General features: G+C 42.6%; 1 protein-coding gene across 3 annotated transcripts in view; it reads right to left on the bottom strand.

Annotated features, from left to right (window-relative positions):
• Positions 1 to 6,647: 6,647 nt before the first annotated feature.
• Positions 6,648 to 20,382, bottom strand: part of RALB (RAS like proto-oncogene B) — a 40,760-nt gene continuing 27,025 nt past the window's right edge. For all 3 annotated transcript variants that reach the window (XM_032145725.2, XM_032145726.2, XM_032145724.2), the window contains exons 3-5: positions 15,269 to 15,477; positions 11,582 to 11,759; positions 6,648 to 8,214 (exon numbers count right to left, since the gene is read on the bottom strand). In XM_032145725.2, coding sequence (XP_032001616.1) covers positions 8,095 to 8,214; positions 11,582 to 11,759; positions 15,269 to 15,477 — 507 coding nt within the window. In that variant the 3' untranslated portion in view covers positions 6,648 to 8,094. The remainder of the gene's footprint in view (positions 8,215 to 11,581; positions 11,760 to 15,268; positions 15,478 to 20,382) is intronic.

The following is a 20,382-nucleotide window of genomic DNA, read 5'->3' as shown; positions in this document are numbered from 1 at the left end:
GTGTTTTCACCACATAAATCAGATTTTAGGAAAGCTTTCCCAGCTGCAACTACTGAAAATACACAAGAAGTAACTGATGACTTAGCCCATAAGTCATCCCTTTGATTCCTGTGCAACACTCACCTTGAGATGTTTTTAACTACTAGAAATAAGTAAGCTTGGTTTTGTTGTTGTTGTTGTTGTTGTTGTTGTTGTTGTTGTTGTTGTTGTTTTGAGACAGAGTCTCGCTCTGTCACCCAGGCTGGAGTGCAGTGGCGCAATCTTGGCTCACTGCAAGCTCCGCCTCCCGGGTTCATGCCATTCTCCTGCCTCAGCCTCCTGAGTAGCTGGGACTACAGGCACCCGCCACCACGCCCGGCTAATTTTTCTGTATTTTTAGTAGAGACGGGGTTTCACCGTGTTAGCCAGGATGGTCTCGATCTCCTGACCTCATGATCCACCGGCCTCAGCCTCCCAAAGTGCTGGGATTACAGGTGTGAGCCACCGCGCCCGGCCGTAAGCTTGTTTTAACATGTGAAGTTGATGGACACTAACTTTCCTAAGGATTCCAGAACTTGAAAACCGTTTAGGTATCTGGTCCTTCTTCACTGCCACCTGAGAAGGCTTGTGGAGGCTGCACTGCGGAGAAGCAGCTTCACCCTCCTGGCAGCTGGGGGCTCCATTCCTGCTCCCAAGCCGCAGCGCCTTCACCAACCTGGGTGGGTGGCCGAATCCTCAGCTCAGCCAGGTTTCTGTGCTTCTCAGACACAACCAGAGGCCCTGTTCCGACTTGAGCTATGTGTGTGGCAATGAATCATCCTGACAGTACTGTCAGTGTGACTGAACGCGTCTAGCTTGGTGGCACACAACTAAACAAGTAGAAATTAACAGCAAGCTGCAGTGTGTCAGGACAAGCTCTAGCGCTTGAATTAGACAAAGGCTGGGGCGGAGGGGTGTTGGAGGAAGTCTCTTTCTTCATTCATATCTACACAAATAGAGAAGATCAGCCTTAAACCCAAGGGCCCAAACTAGTTTTAAAACTTGTACTACATCCTTTCTAAAAAGTCCTCAAAGCGGGCCTCGTGTAGCAACTTACAAAAGGAAATCAGGAAGTCTGCACTGACAATAGGCATTTTAAAAAGCAGCATCACCAAGGAGCAGGTAACTCACCAACTGCGGCTGGCAAGCAGGATCGTCCCGAGCCTGAGAACAAAAAATCTACAAAACCGCTAACAGCACAGGTAAATTAACGTAGATTTGTTGAACATATAAAAACGAGAACATCCCAAGTCAGCTACATTTCAAAAAAGATAAGACAAAGGATGTACTACTCCACACAGGCAGTTCAGGTTGTTACCTGCTCAGGTAATAAACTGATCACCAAGAGGTAAAGGCAAAACATATAAGTGAAATCAACACAGGCTTAGGGGAAACTCACAATTCCCTCACTTGAAAGTTGGTATCAGAAGACAACTGGCCAGGCCGGTCATGGTGGCTCACACCTGTAATCCCAGCGCTTTGGGAGGCCAAGGCAGGCAGAACGCTTTAGCCCAAGAGTTCAAGACCAGTCTGGGCAACATAGCAAGACCCCATCTCTGCAAAAGCATTTAAAAATTAGCCAGGCATGGTGGCGTGCATCTGTATTCCCAGCTACTCTGGAGACTGAGGCGGAAGGATTGCTTGAGCCCAGGAGTTCAAGACTGCAGTGAGTCATGATTGCACTACTGCATTCCACCGTGGGTGGCCAAGCAGGACCCTGTCTCAAAAATTAAAGACAACTGGCCAGACCCAGGTCTGACCCCAAATGCTGAGGTCTGTACTCCTGGAGAACAGAGATTGCCATAGGCCCTCAAGTTCAAAATGACTGCTGTATAAAGTCAAATCAATGTGTTCTTTCTAACCTTTATTCAACATTGATCTGCAAAAAAAGGAAATTCTAAGTATTTGTGACAATGAAACCAGGGCAAAATGGAAAGCTGAGCCCAAAAGTTAGTCTCCCCTGAAGGCTCTCTTCAAATAATAGTACTAAAAAAGCCCAAAGGGCAAAGAGAATGGAAGGGTCACTAGCTGATGTGTGAATCTGACAAATTTACAAAAGCTGAAACCCAGAAGCGAGCCGTTGGATGAGGAAGGAGCTGTTGAGAGAAGGGCTGCTTGCCCAGCAGGACTGGCTCAGTCTGAACCAGCGGATGCAGCAGCAGAACCACGGTGCATGGCTAGAGACAGCCTAGGTAGAGGTCTGTGTGGGACATGGTCCACCCCGCCCCTGCAGGCAGCTCTGTCCATCACCAGCACTCTTCTCTTGGAAGAAACTGTCTGAAGTGAACCAACGCATCCAGCCTGGCCACTGGCCCCCAGAGCACACCTTCCCTCGATTAGGCATTAGGGGTTCCCAGCACTATGACTGGTTTTCTACCTATTCACCCCAAAGTCAAGCCTGCTATTTCACAAGCCCCACTCATGTACATGGAACTCCTGGCCGATTTTCTATTTCCTCCTAAGAATATGGCTGGACAAGCAGGAATCATTAGATACGTGAGAAAAACTGCAGCTTAAAAAATAAAGAAGAAAAAGTGAACAAAAAATACAACTTTCAAAAGATCTAATGTCCTTCGAAAGTCAACATATTGAATCCATAAGGCCGCCAAGAACAGCTGCTATGAAAAAGGAACAAATAAAGACAAAGAAAGCTTTCGTTCACATATACACACGGTGAGCAAGTGAGAAGACAAAGTTGATCCCACTAGTGTAAGCTTCCAAAGGGCAAGGAATTTGTTTTGCTCACTGCTGTATCTCAAGAACTTACAACAGCGCTTGGCAAAGGGCTTGGAAAAGCACAGGGAGGGAGGATAAATTTGAGAGAAAATAAAGATGGAAAATATAGGAAATGGATGGAGCAGATATGAATCTAGGAGGTTCCAAAGCTGGTAACAGGAGCTCTGCAAGGAGAAAACAGAAGCGATCAAAGAATTTCAAAAATACTTTTTCTAGAGCTGAAGAGCCAGAGTCTTCATTGGAAACCTATGCCGACTGCCAAGCAGGATGAGTCATAAAACAGCCACACTTAGATCCACAGCTGTGTCCACTTCAGACCCTGCAGATAAGGAGAAGGCCCAGATAATGGGAGAGAGGGAAAGGCCAGGGCCCCCACTGCAAAGGAACGACCAGGGAGGGCTGCACCAGTTTGATCAGTGACGATGCACCCTCCAGGACTGAGCCAAGCCTTCCACGTTCCCAGGGAAAACGATTTTGAACCCAGAATTTTACTTCAAGCTGAACTAGCAATCAATAAAGGGCAAAAGTACCAACACTGTCACACATGCCAAGGGACTCTGAAAGCTCTCCAGCACATCCTTCCCGAAAATGCACTCCAGCAAAACGAGGATGAAAACCAAGAGAGGAAGACGTGAAATTCAGAAAAATGTGGAACTGACCCAAGTGTCCAATACAAATCTCACCTCCTACAAAGTAACCAGTCCAAATGAGATCGGGCAATCCATGAGCTCCAAGCAGAATATCTTCAGAAGAATGGAAGCAGACTCCAAGCGACAGAGAAAGAAACTGGCATGAGGGGGAAGAGAGCACATGAGGGTTCTCTCAAGAAAAAAAGCAGCCCAACATCAGGAAAAATGGCGAGGGGGTGAAGGGGCACTGCATAGGAAATAACCAAAGCTGAAGCTCACACATGGCATGATCCAGGCAGCTGACAACAGTCCGCTGGACCAGACACTAGGAATGCTCCTTCAAGTGGCGGCCTACAACGGCACGGTGAAAGACGTGATTGCTGTACAGTGCTCAGCTCGGCAATGAGCCAGGTTCACCTAAGTTGAGAATAACCGTATCATCTGCGAATGGTGTTCAACTTTCAAAATTAATCTACAGAGAAGCACCAACGTCTGAATTATGGTCACAGAATGGAATGTCCATGTCATCCATCCTGATAATGTAAACAAAGAAGAAAGAACTGACAAGAGCTGGGAAGGAGACGGGGTCAAGAGATGGCGGCAGGACTGTTCACACTCTCCCCTTTCCAAGCGGGGAACCACGCAACGCTTTTGAGAGTAGACCAAATAAGAAAACAGAAGTTTAAATATGCAGTTTTAAAGGTATAGCAGTCACCAAGAAAGGAATTAAAACTGAAATTACTGCTGACGGTCATAACTGGGGGTGAGGGGAACAGGTGAGCTAAATCCTTGTCTGTTATGTCAAATCCTTACTGGAAAGGTCTGAGGTTGAAAAGAAATAATGGCATAAGATGATTATTTAGAAATACAGGAGTACCCAATGAATGAGCTGAGAGTAGGAAGGGTTAGATGTGAGCTCTGAAGCTGGAGCAGGGAAGAGTGCAACTGAAGACCTTCTATCACAACAACTTCCAGGCCACTGGACTTTAAAGCCCATGCAGTTAGAATTTTGATAAAATAATTTTAGGCCAGGCGTGGTGGCTCATACCTGTAATCCCCGCACTTTGGGAGGCCAAGGTAGGCGGATCACCTGAGGTCAGGAGTTCGAGACCAGCCTGACCAACATGGTGAAACCCTGCCTCTACTAAAAATACAAAATTAGCCAGGTGCGGTGGCGCATGCCTGTAATTCCAGCTACTTGGGAGGCTGTGGCAGGAGAAATCGCTTGAACCCGGGAGGCAGAGGTTGCAGTGAGCCGAGATCATGCCATTGCACTCCAGCCTGGGCAACAAGAGCGAAACTCCATGTCAAACAAACATAAAATAATAATTTTGGCCAGGCGCGGTGGCTCATGCCTATAATCCCAGCACTTTTGGAGGCCAAGGCAGGCGGATCATGAGGTCAGGATATCGAGACCATCCTGGCTAACACAGTGAAACCCCGTCTCTACTTAAAAAAAAATACAAAAACAAAATTAGCCGGGCGTGGTGGTAGGCTCCTGTACTCCCAGCTACTTGGGAGGCTGAGGCAGGAACCCAGGAGGCGGAGCTTATAGTGAGCCGAGATCATGCCACTGCACTCCAGCCTGGGCGACAGAGTGAGACTCCATCTCAAAAAATAGTAATAATAATAAACTTTTAAAATGAAATATCAAGGTCAAGTTTACTGCTATAACATTAACATATTAGTACTTTTCAAACACTGTTAAGCTTCTGTGGTGCTTTATTAGAAAGTAGCTCATAGACCAACAGAGGTGAGTTTTGTATTTCAGTTGTCATTTAAATTATATGCCACAATTGACCTAATCTAAAAGACACATTTTCTCCTACCTTTTTATGTCATTGGAATCAAGATGAATTCATTTCATTGGTAGGGTTCCTAGTGGTACATAGATTGTTTATGTTATCTTGTAATCAGGGTGCCTTAGATTTAATAGGGCACTTGTAAAAAATTATGTCAACATACTTTTCCCCACATTACTTGATGAAATCAGATTGTTACATCTATTTCTAATACTCTGCTCCGGCTCCCTTGTACTCCAGCCATATCCTGGTTGTTGGTTTCTTCCTGAACACTCCAGGACCCTGGGACTAGCTGTCTCCTAGTCTGGAAAGCTCCTGCACCCAGCTCACCCATTCCTCACAGCGCTGGCTGCTTCTGGTCACCAAGTCTCAGTTTACCCATCACTCTCTCGGAGAAGCCTGTTGGCCAACCAATCTAAATCAGCTCTATGCCTTAGAGACATTTTTCTGTCATATTACCCAATTTTCATCAAAGCAGTTATACTGATGTTTTCATTTCTCTTTCCTTACTAAAGCTTAAGCTCCAGGAGAGTGGAGATCTTGCCTGTCTTGTTCAACACCACATCCCCAGCACCTAGAACAGAGCTGGACACCAAGTAGGTGCTCAAATAGTTCTAAAATAAATACTTTTTAAAATAGCGCTAAGCTATGGACATAATATCTAAACGTTTAGTGAGTGTGTTTCAAATTTATAAGCAGCATGGCTTCATTATTTTTCAATAGCTAAGAATCTCATATGTATAAGTTATTTTGTTAGAAGATCCATTTCTAATGGCTATCCAATTAAATTTTAGAAATATACTAATAGAATATATCAAGTATAATTTCTATAGCATGAAACAAGTCTTTTTTTTTTTTTTTTTTTTTTTTTTTTTTTTAAAGAGGTTTTTTTGCCCGGGGGGGAGTGCAATGGCGTGACCTCGGCTCACTGCAACCTCCGTCTCTGGGGTTCAAGCGATTCTCCTGCCTCAGCCTCCCAAGTAGGTGGGATTACAGGCACTCGCCACCATGCCCGGCTAATTTTTGTATATTTTTAGTAGAGATGGGGTTTCCCTCAGGCTGGTCACGAACTCCTGCCCTCAGGTGATCTGCCCACCTCAGCCTCTCAAAGTGCTGGGATTACAGGTGTGAGCCACTGTGATCGGCTCAAACTTACCCACTCTTGACTAGAACTGATATCAAATGGATGGCAAACTAGGATGAAAACAAAAATCTTGTTTCAAAAATTCAAGAGTGTCATTACCCTCAACTTTTTAAATTTTAAGAAGAGATAGAGGAAAGATGAAGTTTAAATGACTGTTGATACTTACCATTTTATTTCCCTCAACTCAAGTATTAATTGAAATAGTTTGTCAGATATTGAAGAACGCCTGACAAGAATAATGAATAACTGGCCATTCCTTCAGTACTTGCATTTCACATGTATGACAAAAGGATAAAATTAAAAGGCTGAAATCCCGAGAAAGTCTATTTGTCTGCTTTTTTATTCAAAAAAAAGCCCATGATTCTTTGGGAGGGGATACAGGATTGTTTTCCAGTCAGATCATAATTTCTACAATCTCTGTGATAATCATAAATTCAAAAAGTTCCCGCTCTCCGCACCCCGATTCACTTTTGGCACCTATATATGAAATGTCACTTCTGAAAAATAGGAAAAAATGTGAATACTGGGCTTTTACCACAGTGCTCCTTTCCTGATGAAAATCTTTCAGTTTGCTCAGTTTAGAATACTGATGCAAGAAAGTTTAAAAATATCTCATCAATGAAAATCTTTTTCTATCTGGCTATCTTAGAAAATAATTATATTAGAAACAGCAGCCAATTCTCAGAGGCAAAGGGGCAATGGCTTATCTCTCTCCACTTCTAATTTTAAATTTAGAATTACAGAGCAATTCTATGAGAGGTAGCAGAAGGTCTGGCACAGGCTCTGGCTTCATGATTTCAGAATACAACTTTAACTCATCACGTCTTTGGGAAGAGTGTGTGTGACACTTAGCAAGAGGCTCACTAGACCTCCATGTGCAGTGATGCTGATCAGAGAGACACATGCATTCACCACTAGTGGATAGGAAGGGGCCTAACCAGAGGACGGGCAGTTAGGAGAGGACTTAGCCAAAGAACTTAAAAATATGTAAATGAGTGGAAACGTGTGTCATTTATAATGCACACCATTCCTGAGTCTTCACTTGGTCTGCCAAAGAAAAGTTCCTACATAAAAATCAGGATGCTTAAAGGAGAAAAATAACCAACACAGATTATAATAGGCCAATATTTAAATAAGAGGAAAACAACTCACAACTTTCACTTTTCATATGTGAGGAGGATTCAGAAGCTTGGTATTGACCTATTTGGCGCAATTCAAATTCATTTTTTTAGCTGTTTCAGATCCACAGGGTATTGCCAAGAAACCTACCCAAAAAATCGGTGGATTTTTCAGTGTTTTTAGAGCTGAAGGGATTTTTCTCAGTACTATTACTAAACTGATAAAAGTGGGAGGGCATCTTACTCCACTCCCTCCTCCAAAACCCACTACAACATTTGTAGTTCAAAACAAAGGATGGTAATGTTATAAAACTAGGAACAAAATAAGATGCTATGACAATTCTTTCTCTTTGTAATTAACAGCTGTTTCCTATCTGTGGCATTTTATACATAGCTAAGCTTTTGGGAGGGAAGAAGGGGAGAAGAAAGAAACTCCACAACCTCCTGACAAAGCAGCCCTTCCACTTGCATGGGGTTATTTCTTCTGCAGCCACTGAGTCACAAATATTTTTCCCCATTTAAAGAAGTTTGAGTGAATGAAGTTGGGGAGAGCGGGAAGCACAAGCAAGAAGTCAACCATAGCCTTCTCTTTACCAACACGGCCCTGTGTCCTTAGGAGCAGCTGGCTTCATCCGTCACCTTGACACTCATAGTAAGCAACATCTTTCTTTAAAACTTTTCTTGTTCTTGCTGCTTTTCTTGCCATTCTTGTCTTTGTTTTCTGACATCTTCTTTGTTCTGATTTCTCTCATTAGGTCAAAGAACACCTGGGGGTGAGGAGGAAAGAGTAAAAAGAATAGTGAAGAAAGAGCCATTTAATGATTTTTTTCTTTTGTTAACCTGACACTGTGAACACAGCATTTAAGGATTCAATGAAATAATTTGACTAAGCAGGATATGTAGTTATATTTTAAAGCATAAAGTCAAACTGATTTTTATAAACCATATGTCAACAGAAACAACAGCTCTGGGGCAAATAAGAAAAATTAACCTTAAGAAATTCTAATTATACAAAGCAAACATCTCTCATACAACTGCTCATATCACACAACTGCTCAAGCCAAGGACAGAGTCATTGTACTGTCACTGCCATGCAATGGCAGCTTTTTTTTTTTTTTTTTTTTTTTAAATTCAGACAGGGTCTCCCCATGTTGCCCAGGCCGGTCTTGAACTCCTGAGCTCAAGCAATCGGCCCACCTCGGCCTTCCAAGTGCTGGGATTACAGGCATCAGCCACTGCACCTGGCCTAACAGCTGCTTTCAAAATGATAAAATATTACAATAAGTGTGATGAACGGTAAGACGTATTTTTGCATATAACAGATCTATACATTTATAAAATTTACAAATATTGAGAGTAATAACAGCAAGCAGACTTTCTAGCATTTCCAACCACCAGGGAAGGGAAGAATGCCATAATGAGTCCCTGCTCCCAGGTGCTCTTGACACCCCTGCATCTGATTTAATCCTTACAAGGACCCCACGGAGGTTGGAACATCATTATGCACGACAGCTTTCCCAGCTAACTCCACAACAGCCGCCCTGGGGAGGCAGTAGGATGGGAGGAGGAGGGCGTAAAGCATCAACAACTAAAGCTCCTGCACTAGGGGACTGAGAAGACGGAGGATGAGAGATGTCCTTCTGGCCACCCTATCCCTCCCCACGCACACTCCCCCACCCTCAATCTCAGGAACAACCACTCCTCCGACCCTCGTGATGTCAGCTGAGAGGAACTTTATCAAGAACTGATGAGACTTGTCCTTTGAAGGTCAGTGTGTTATTTAGATATGGATTATCCTTTTGTCATTGTAGTTTGGGTTTTGCCCTCTGCTACCAGCAATCATGCCAGAGGACTGATTATACCCAAGCAGACAAAATATGAATCCCTACGAAGAGACATTTGAGATTTCTCATAGAGAATGACGGAGACTGCAAGTGTGGGACTGACCACAGCCCTTCAGACATTCACACAAAACCACAAGCTCCTTCATGGTCACACCTTCTTCTTGGTGAAAAGCAAGATCAAGCCTCTGGAGTGTGGGGCTCCACATGCATTTACCACTAGCTCCAGGCACAGAAAAGCACCCCCAACCCCAGCCCCCAGCTAGATCAGGCCAACCCAAACACCCCTTCTTGCCAGCCTCTCAGGAAAGCACTGCCCGAGACAGCAACAGTGAACAGCTTCAAATGCTACAGGTTTGTCTTTTTGTCCTAACAGCAAAAGACAAGAGGAGGGGAATGGAGTGCGTCCAACTTAAAATGATGACAAAGTTGTTCATGGGCTGATCTTATCACACCTTTCATATAAATTCTTTACAAGTGAATACAATGCTGCCAGTCATAAGTCTCTGCTGATTCCTGTTTGGCAGGTCAAGCTGGTTCAGCAGACGAGGGGAGATGACAACACAGACCCCCGACACGGCAACCCATCCAGGAAATACACATCCACAGTTCCAAGCTGAGAGAGTCTCCCTGATTTTTTTAAAATGAGCCATATTTCTGGATTTCCTGTGTGGTTTCCACAGCTGGAAAATAATTTAATAAAAATATTTTAAGTAGCACAATAATATAAGAGTGTAAGAGTTGAGAGATGACAATATAAAGAAAAGCTGATGACGGAACATGTGCTTCCCATTGCAGATTACAACTAAACGGACTTAGGTTGTAGAATATATGTATTCTATATGTATATATATCCTACATGTGTATGTCTCCTAAGATACATGTTTTTATGTATGATACATACAAATAGATGTATCTTGCCAAAGTGCGTCTAAAGCAAACCCCTTCTAATACCAACATTCTAAATACCAATGTTCTTCTAGCATCATTTCAAGTGAAAATAAAGCTTGGATAAAAATCTCTCCCTTGTCAGGTAATGAAGCAAAGGGGAATGTTTCTGCACAAGAAAGAGAAACAGATTCAGATGCTGATGCCGCAGAACAAAAAGCAGATGTGCCCACTGTGTGGCAGCCAAAGTGCTATGTGCTTAGATTCTACAAGCACATGGATATGCAGTGAGAGCTAGTGAATGAGGTCAAGGCAGAAGGAAAGCCTCATCTTTAAGGTACAGCGTTAAGATTTTAGCTGTGTGGCAACCACCTTGAACCTTAATTTTAAAAAGAAAAAGGCCTAACAATAGCAATCCCTGATAGGTGGATTTTCAAATTGTCAGCATTCATCATTGTCAACTCAAGGTCACCCTTTTATTAGCTTCAGAGATTTGAATGAGAAAGTATGCTGGGATAGGATAAGAGATGAAAAAAAAAAAAAGAGATCCCAGAGAGTTGATTTCTGAGAGCAAATACTATTTAGAGACCACACTACAAAGACGGAACACCATGGCTCTGTCAGTGAACAGTAAGGTGAAAAGAACAAATCTGACCAATAACTCCATGAGCAAAATCAAGAAGCTCCACGTATCTTTCAAGGGCACCTCCAGCGGAACCTCCTAGAAGCAGCCAGGCCCGCCCACCCTGCTCCTGAAGAGCAAGGCTGTGGAAGGTGAGAGCACACACGGAAGTTAATGATGTCCATCCCTCCAGCCCAGCCTTCACAAACCAATGGCCTCATCCCACCATCCTTCCCAGGACCACACCAACAGGAAGCATAGTCGGCCGGGTGTGGTGGCTCATACCTGTAATCCCAGCACTTTGAGAGGCTGAGGGAGGCAGATCACTTGAGCCCAGGAATTTGAGACCACCCTGGGCAACCCATCCCCACAAAAAACAGCCAGTGTGGTGGTGCACACCTGTAGTCTCAGCTACTTGGGAGGCTGACGTAGGAGGACTGCTTGAGCCCAGGAGGCAGAGGTTGCAGTGAACTAAGATCACACGACTCCAGCCTGGTGTCACAGTGAGACTTTGTCTCAAAAAAGAAAAACCCAAAAGAACACATTAAGCATACTCTAATGAAGCCTCATGACAAAGTGAAAGGTTCTGTGAGTTGTCTGAAATACAGGGTGACATCCTCTCAATGTTTCTCATTATAATCATGATAATGGCTTAGACATTCATAGGAATCAGAATCTTCACGTAGTTTTCATGAATGGTTCCCTAAAACCCAGCAGATAAGATGGCTCCATTCTGCTGTTTCTCAGGTCTGTTTCTGAGAAACACACAGAGTGCACGCCTACCTTGTCCACGTTGGCCCGCGTCTTCGCCGACGTCTCCACGTACTGCACGCCCCACTCTTCGGCTTTACTCCTGGCCTCCTCCACAGGCACCTGCCTCCGCTCCTCTAAGTCAGACTTGTTTCCCACAACGAGCAATGGAATTTTATCTTCTTCAGCCTTCACACGGAGAATCTGTTCCCTAAGGTGTTACACCAAAAATACAGCAGCTAAAAAACTAAAGAACGAACCCCAGTTTTGTGAACCCATCTAAAATAAAAGGCTTTCCTAAGGCAGAAGGAAAAAAAATCACTAGATTTAGGGCATGTTCTGAGAAAGCACTCCCTAGAGGCAGTCATGAGCGAGACAAGTGTTTTCCAAGTCTGCTTCTCAGTTTGCCTGCATCAGAATCCCCTGGGATGCTCATCACAAATGCAGATTTCTGGGCTCAGTCTTACAGAAGTAGGTGTCTGGATAGGAGCCCAGGATTTTGCATCACAACAGGGTCCCCAACTTATGCACAAAAAAAAGAAGAAAAATGGTCAATCTCTGCAATAAAAACAAGTTAAGGGAACTATCTCCACAAAATGCTTAATTCCCCTGAAAATATTTCTTTGTGACATAAAAGCTATGAAATCCAGTGTTTTCTATACGGAAGGTGGCAGCCTATTAGTGGATCACAAAACCAATCAAGTGGGTCACAACCAGCAGCTTCCCCCCCTCAATGAAATAGATTATAGAATAGAACTGAACAGATCAGAAATATCCAAGGGAATCTCGAGTAGGAAAGGTGAATATTGTTTTGTTTTGAAACTTCCGCTTTGATTAGATCTGCATGTGCACACGACAAGTATGTCATCCCACCCCCAGTTTCTATGCAGACACAGTAATGTTACAGGCCACAGAACTGAGACAGATACGTTAGGCAGTAATCACATTCCAATACGTATCATTTTTCTACTACAAAGTGAAAAAAATGAAAGGAAATACTACAAGCCCTACGGAAAAGTACTTCCAAAGTGTCTTCTATAAAAATACCATTACTCATAGCACATTAAATTTTACGTCTACTGAAAATTATCAGCTATCTGAAAGTACTAATCAAAACCAAATATTTAAAAAAATTAAATACCCCATTTCCATTATTTTGGTCCAATGAGAGTATTTCTACTTTTATATTCCAATACATTCTAAAAAGAGTCCCCTTCAAAAATGTAGTAGAGATCTGCATTGATTTTTATATGGTATAGGGTAACATTTCACAATAATAAAAATATTTTCTAGGCCAGGCGTGATGGCTCACATCTGTAATGCCAGTACTTTGGGAGCCTGAGGAGGGAGGATCACTTGAGCCCAGGAGTTCAAGACCAGCCTGGGCAACATAGGGAGACCTTGTATCTACAAAAAAAAAAAAAAAAAAACAAAAAAAACTAAAATTTCCATGTAGTCAATTTAAGTGCCAGATATCAAATATTTTAAGACAAACTAAAAAAGATGAAAAGATGCTTGAAATTGACTTTGTGTAGCCTTGTTATACCCTACATTTGAACTGGGGTCAAAGAACATGACACATTTAAAGTCACGTGATCATGTGATCAATATAAACTATGAACAATAAAAACTGATAGCTTTCTGGCTCATTAGTCTTGCAGGGGCACACAAAATTACCTCATTGATAAACGTATTGATCCAAAAATGGGAGTACCAAGTTCTGGTCTCTTATGACAAGCCTATTTATCTTAGTTCATAAAATATTTTCCAGGAAAAGTTTCAAGGAAGACAGCATATTCACAGGTTATTTTATATTGGGGCCTTTCTATTTGGAAGATAATACAGAAATGCTGTTTTAAAACTGCTAACAGGCATGAAGTAAAGTGATTGAGTTTAGCCACAGGGCTCAGATAATCAACCTGCATTCTTCTGTTACTAACAACGTGAGAAACCTAAGCAGAGGTCAAGTAAGAAGAACTTCCCCTTCTTTCAGGTTTTAGGTATTCATCTGTCCTTTTTCTTCTAAGGATCTCTGTTTCCACCTAACAACCAAAACCCTTTTCCACGATGAGGGGAGCCCTGCTCCAACTCTGTGAGAACGCCCGAGTGCTATCTGTGCATGTGTGGTGACTGAGGAGAGGACAAGGGGCACTTGAAATACCTGTATTTCTCCATATCCTCTGCAGAGGACTCTCCTGCCCACTTCCCTTCTAAGTAAGTCACAGAACAACAGGAAATCAAAAGGCTCGGGACAGGGAAGAAAAGAAGAGAGTGTGTGCATCTGTCCTGTTTTACCTTCTATGAGGCATTAAAAACAGGACTACACAGATGCAAACAATTATAAATACATGGGCTACATTCAAACACAGCAGCCCTTAGGAAGGTCTGAAATGTCTAAAAACTAATAGAACTTCTCATAATGAGTCATAGTCATTTAACTGGTCACTGCACCACATGCACTCTGCTTCCAGAAAAGTAGGTCTTCTTCGACTCTGAAGCCTGGAGCTATGAAGCATCACTGAGGCACCTCCCTATTATCTTTCACTCGCCCTGCTGGGTGACCTGCGCTCAACCGAGGCCTCCCTGGCTCAGTGATGCTTCCATCCAAGTTCTGGAAGGACAGTTAGCTTTCTCCTTTTCACCTCTGGTTGACCACCTTACTGTCAGACCAGAACTTGCTAAAGAATGAAAAAAACTGATTGGATTTTTGGGTTTTTTCTCTTCAGTTCCCTACTAAACTCTAGATCTGCTTCTTAAAAAGTCATCTAGATAGATATGTTTATAAGAAGAACAGATTTTTTAAAACACAATTATGTAGGAGAAATGGGAAGGGCATGGGGTAAAGAGACATTTATAGAGCATAAGAATTATGCCCAAAAGGCTATTTCTTTATAACAAAATGAACTTAAGGTATTTTTCACTGCTATATTTTCTTTTTCTTTCTTCTCTAACACCTTCGTGGAGAATAGCTGCCATATTTTAAAATAAGTAACAATGGATATTCTACTCATTATGGAAGCACCATGTGTCTACACTGTGACAGGGGACAATGGAGGGTAGCCAGGTTCTTGCCCACATGAAATTCACAGTCTAAGGCATCCTTTCATTTCATTTCTCAACTCACAAGTGCATTTCCAGAGAAAGAAACAAAATCCCGACACTAAGTAAACTTGCCCATGGTCAGTGAGCGGCAAGGCAGGGATTCAAACCAGGTCTCCTGACTCTAAAGCTGCGTTCTCGCCCCTCCACTGTGCTAAAAGTCCTTAAGTAGCAGCAAATGGTCATTTTGACTCACATCTTTCACTCTCCAGTCATTGTTTCATAACCTTCAAAACAGACTAAACCTGCTACTTTTTTTAGTAAAATTATTTAAAGGATAGATGGTTAATTTATCAATGAAAATCTCTGAGTATTTATAGGAACAAAATTATATGTTCTTGAGTATATGAATAGCTTCATTGTTTTCAGGGACAATAAGACTCTTAAAATTATTTTATTCAGAAATCACAGATCAGGAAAGCCCAAAGAGATTATAATCATCATGGTCTATAATGTGCCAAGATTCAGAAAGCCCCAGAAGATTCTTTAGACAGAATTATTCCTGAGAACAAGCTCAGCCCTCTCCTAGTATGCTCAGTCCCGAATTCCTTATAAGCCTAAGACATATGAGAAAAGGCAAAAAGCTTCCTGGGGGCTTCTGCTATTTCATTTCAGACATACCTGAATTCGGCAGTTGCTGTAAAGGATTCATGTTCTGTGATTGAGAAGACAAGAAGAAACCCTTCCCCACTCCGAAAGTAGTTATCTCGAATGGCTGCGTAGTCCTCTTGCCCAGCGGTGTCCAGAATATCTATTTGAACTTCTTCCCCATCAAGAACCACTTTCTTTCTATAACTGTCAGCTTTGGTAGGTTCATAGTCTTCTACAAACTGAGGAAATAAACATTATCTGTAATTAACAGGGTCTTAAGGGGAATAAAATCTGCCAAAAAACAAAATTCCACATATGGGCACTTCACACTATGAACAGGACACTATAGAAGTAACATTTTACATAACATTTCTGTTCTTTATAGCTTCATTTTGCCATTTTTTGTTTTTAAACAATAGGGGCAGATATCCCAGTTTACAGATGAGGAAACCAGGCACAGAGCAGAACACTTGGCAATATTATTGTCAGTATAAAATTATAATGCAAACACCTGCAAGGGTGAGAAACTGGAGTTCTTTTTTTTTATTATTATACTTCAAGTTTTAGGGTACATGCACACAATGTGCAGGTTTATTACATATGTATACATGTGCCATGTTGGTGTGCTGCACCCATTAACTCGTCATTGAACATTAGGTATATCAAGAAACTGGAGTTCTTGTTCATAACAGAAGTACAAAACTCATCTGAAAAGTAATTTGGCAAGATGTATGATATGGTCTGGTTCTGTATCCCCACCCAAATCTCATCGTGTAGGTTGTAATCTGAATTATAATCCCAATGTGTTGGGGGAGTGACCTTATGGGAGACAATGAGATCATGGGGGCGGTACCCCTATGCTGTTCTTGTGATAGTGAGTTGGTTCTCACAGGACCTGATGGTTTCATAAGGGGCTTTTCCCCACTTCGCTCTGCGCTTCTTCCTGGCGCCTTGTGAAGAAGGACATGTTTGCTCCTCCTTCTGCCATGATTGTAAGTTTCCTGAGGCCTCCCCAGCCCTGTGGAAGAAAAGAGGCTATAAACCTCTTTTCTTTATAAACTACCCAGTCTTGGGTATTTCTTCACAGCAGCAAGAGAACGAACTAACACAGTGTACCAAGAGGCTTTCAGTGGTGTGGGTTTTTGAGAAAGGAATGAAGTACCAACGCACGCTGCAACATGGAAGAACTTTCAAAACATGATGCTGAGTGAAAGAAGTTAGACATAAAGGCCACATATTGTATGATTCCATCTATATGAAATGTCCAGAATAGGCAAATCCATAGAAACAGAAAGCAGTTGCCAGAGGCCAGGGGTGGGACGGGGAAGCAGTAACGGGGAATGACTACTAATATGTAGGTTGGTTTTTTTTGGAGTGATGAAAGTGATCTAAAATTAGATAATGGTGATGGTTGCACATCTGTATGAATATACAAAAAAAACTATTAAATTGTACACTTTAGGCCGGGGTGGGCAGATCACCTGAGGTCAGGAGTTCGAGACTAGCCTGGCTAACATGGTGAAACCCCATCTCTATTAAAAATACAAAAGATTAGCCAGGTATGGTGGCGCACGCCTGTAATCCCAGCTACTCAGGAGGCTGAGGCAGGAGAATCACTTGAACCTGGGAAGTGGAGGTTGCAGTGAACCAAGATCATGCCATTGCACTCCAGCCTAGGCAACAAGAGAAAAACTACATCTCAAAAAAATAAAATTGTACACTTTAAAAAGAGCGAATTTCATGTGTGCATTACATCTTAATAAGGCTGTGATTTAAAAAATTTTTTAACTTAAAAATGGAATTAAAAATGTCAAAGTGAATTAAAGGTTATTTGAGGAAGACTGTTAAAAAGAGCCTTGTATTGTCAGTTAACAGCTACCCAAAAATAAAAATATTAAGACATGTTTAGTATTAGGTTCTCTTCAATGTGTACTAATAAATTATCTGGAAATAGAGATGTGAAAACTTCCCTGTGCTTTCAAGTGTACTTCTTTTAACTCCTTTCCAAAAAGAAAAATACATGCCAAAAAAATCCAAAACACGACTGCCCCCTGAAAATCTCTGAATTCTACCATAAATTATCTCAACTGTATATTTCTGAGCTTCCAAGGATAAAGCCAGCCAGAGTTCCACTGGCTCCTTTGACATAGAAGTCAGAATGTCCTGCTGTACCTACATACCTCTGTACTCAATGAAAAGTATGCTGATTACCCCAACATTCCACTACAACCCTGATGTTTACATTGCTCTGCTGGAAATGGAAAATCACAAAGTCTTTGTATCCATTAGCATGATCCGTAGGTATCCCCTACTGGCTTGCAGAGCTCTGTATGGCTCATTTCAGAAGCCCAAGACACAAGAGTCTAAGACAAACTTCACGCAGACCCCTTCTTTCTAAGCTGACATTCCTCTAAGCTGACTTTGCCAGAGACTGAAAGTCTGAAACAGTTGCTGCCAAAGCCTCTCTATCCCCAAACTTACTCTCCCAAAAAAGGCAAAAACGAGTATTCTAGGCCGAGCATAAAGAGCTTAAGATCAAAGTCAGAACTTAGACAAGAATAAAGACTCTGGGACTACGGCTCCTTCCATAATCTAATCTTCATGAAAATTCCATCATATAAGCTAAAAAAATTTAAATAAGGGTTAAGCATGCACTATGAACAAAGAGTCTGAATGGTGCAGGAGACTTTAGACCAGGGGCGTCCAATCTTTCAGTTTCCCAGGGCCAAATTGGAAGAAGAATTGTCTTGGGCCACACATAAAGTACACTAACACTAACAATAGCTGATGAGCTAAAAAAAAAAAATATTGCAAAAAGAATCTCTGAATGTTTTAAGAAAGTTTACAAATTTGTGTTGGGCCGCACTCAAAGTCATCCTGAGCCACAGGTTGGACAAGCTTGATTTAGACAGCTGACCTCCTGGAACATAGAGCTCAATTTCCTTTACGGTGAAATCAGGCTTGACTAGATGATCTCTCAGGCAGGAGTTGCCACGCCTGGCCATGCGGCAGAACCACCAGGAGAGCACCATTGAAAAAGTCCCAGTTCTCCAACTCCGCCAATATTATTCAGGAGGTTTTTTTGTTTGTTTGTTTGTTTTGTTTTTTTAAGTCTCCAGGAAATTCTATAATCAGGTAGGTTTGACAAGTACTGCTAAGGTCTCTTGGAGCTAAAAAAATTATGATTCTGGAACCATTCTGTCCAATATAGTAGCCACCAGCCACATTTCAAATGCACAATAGCCACATGTATTGGACAGTATAGATACAGAACATTTTCATCACAAGGAAGTTTCTATTAGCACCGTTTTAGAAAATCAATTAGAACTCCTCCCCCAAACATACATCACTTCATTTTTTTCCTTCCTTGCCCCAATTTTATTTTACAATTTCTTCAGTAACTGTCACTTTCCAGTTCTCAAATATGTTAGCCCATGAGAAAAACAGACTAAGGCCAGGCACAGCTTTCCCTGGTCTCTGTGAAGAGAGCAGAAAGAAGAGAAAAAACTCCCGAATCTTCTGCATGCATCTGCCCCCTCCTCTTACCCCCCCTCCCCCGCCAACACACACACCCCCGGAAACCTCCAGACCAGGCTCTCCTAGTCTCCTCAGCAGTGCTAGCTCTGTATCTTTTTTTTTTTTTTTTTTTTTTGAGATGGAGTTTTGCTCTTGTTCCCCAGGCTGGAGTGCAATGGTGCGATCTCGGCTCACTGCAACCTCCATCTCCCAGGTTCAAGCGATTCTCCTGCCTCAGCCTCCCAAGTAGCTGGGATTACAGGCATGCGCCACCACACCCAGCTAATTTTGTATTTTTAGTAGAGATGGGTTTTCTCCATGTTGGTCAGGCTGTTCTCAAACTCCTGACCTCAGGTGATCTGCCCGCCTCGGCCTCCCAAAGTGCTGGAATTACAGGCATGAGCCACCGTGCCCGACCCCAGCTCTGTATCTGAACTTTGCTCTTGGAACTGGCAACCCAGGGCCTCTCAATCACTAACACTGCAGGGGAATCTTCTCTCCTGGGATCTGCCATGGCTCTGCCTCTAACGCAGGTTTCTCAACCTCTCATTAGTGGCATTGTGGATATTCTGTGCTGGTTAATTCTTTGTTGGGGGCTGTCCTGTGTGACGTAGGATGTTGAGCGCATCCTTGGCCTCCACGCACTAGATGCTGGCAGCATCTTCCCCCAAGCTGTGATGGCCAAAAATGTCTCCAGGCACTTATGAATATTCCCTGGGGAAGCAAAATCCCCCTTCTTGCCTCTGTTAACAACTACTTCTCTAATCCTATCTCCCTAATCCTAATTCCCCTACTCACCCCCTCTTCCCCAACCTCTGTTATAGTGGGGAAAAAAAGCTTTAGTAAGCAAATTAGAAGTTTTTGAGCAAAAACAAACAAAAGATCTCCAAAGCAGATGCAGATCTCCCAACCTGCTTCTCTTATGCAAAAATGTTTTGGGGAAATTCAGCAGATTACATTAGATTTATCAGAATAAGATAAAGAAAAGCAGCTATCAAACACAAAAGTGTCTTATTATAAGACATGGGGAGCATGACCCAGGAGGATATCCAGGTTTGGGTTTGAAGCTTATTCATTATGGGGGCCCTTCCTTAAGATACAAAATTACACACATAATACTGGACATTAAAGTAAATGTTGACATAGAATGAGAAATCGTAATCCATTATAAAATTTTAAAGATGAGTACTCCAGCGATCTCACCCCCCGGTGACTCTCAGTGAGGCGAAGGGAATACCCCCATGATTCCATTTCATTTTATAAGACCGTCTTGGCTGGCTGGAGACTGTCCTGCTGGCCTTGGAGAAGCAAGCCACCATGGTATGAACTGCCTGTGGAAAGGGCATGTGGCAGGGGCCTGCAGGTGACTTGTAGAATCTGAGCACCTGTGTCCTACACCCACAAGGAACTAAATTCTACCAACAATTAGGGAGCCTGGAAGAGGACCCCCAAGCCTCAGAAGAGGTCAGAGCCCCAGCTGACACCTTGACTGGAGCCTTGTGGAATTCTGAGCAGAGGACCCAGCTGAGGCTCCAATTCTGGACCCATGGAAACTATGGAATGATAAATGTATGTTGTTTTAACCTGCTAACTTTGTGATTATTATACAGCAATAAAAAACTAATACA

The sequence above is a fragment of the Hylobates moloch genome, unplaced genomic scaffold, assembly GCF_009828535.3.
Source record: "Hylobates moloch isolate HMO894 unplaced genomic scaffold, HMol_V3 SCAFFOLD_24, whole genome shotgun sequence".
Taxonomy (NCBI): Eukaryota; Metazoa; Chordata; class Mammalia; order Primates; family Hylobatidae; genus Hylobates; species Hylobates moloch.
Note: the sequence above shows the minus strand (reverse complement) of the source record. Positions and strands in the feature narration are given on the sequence as shown.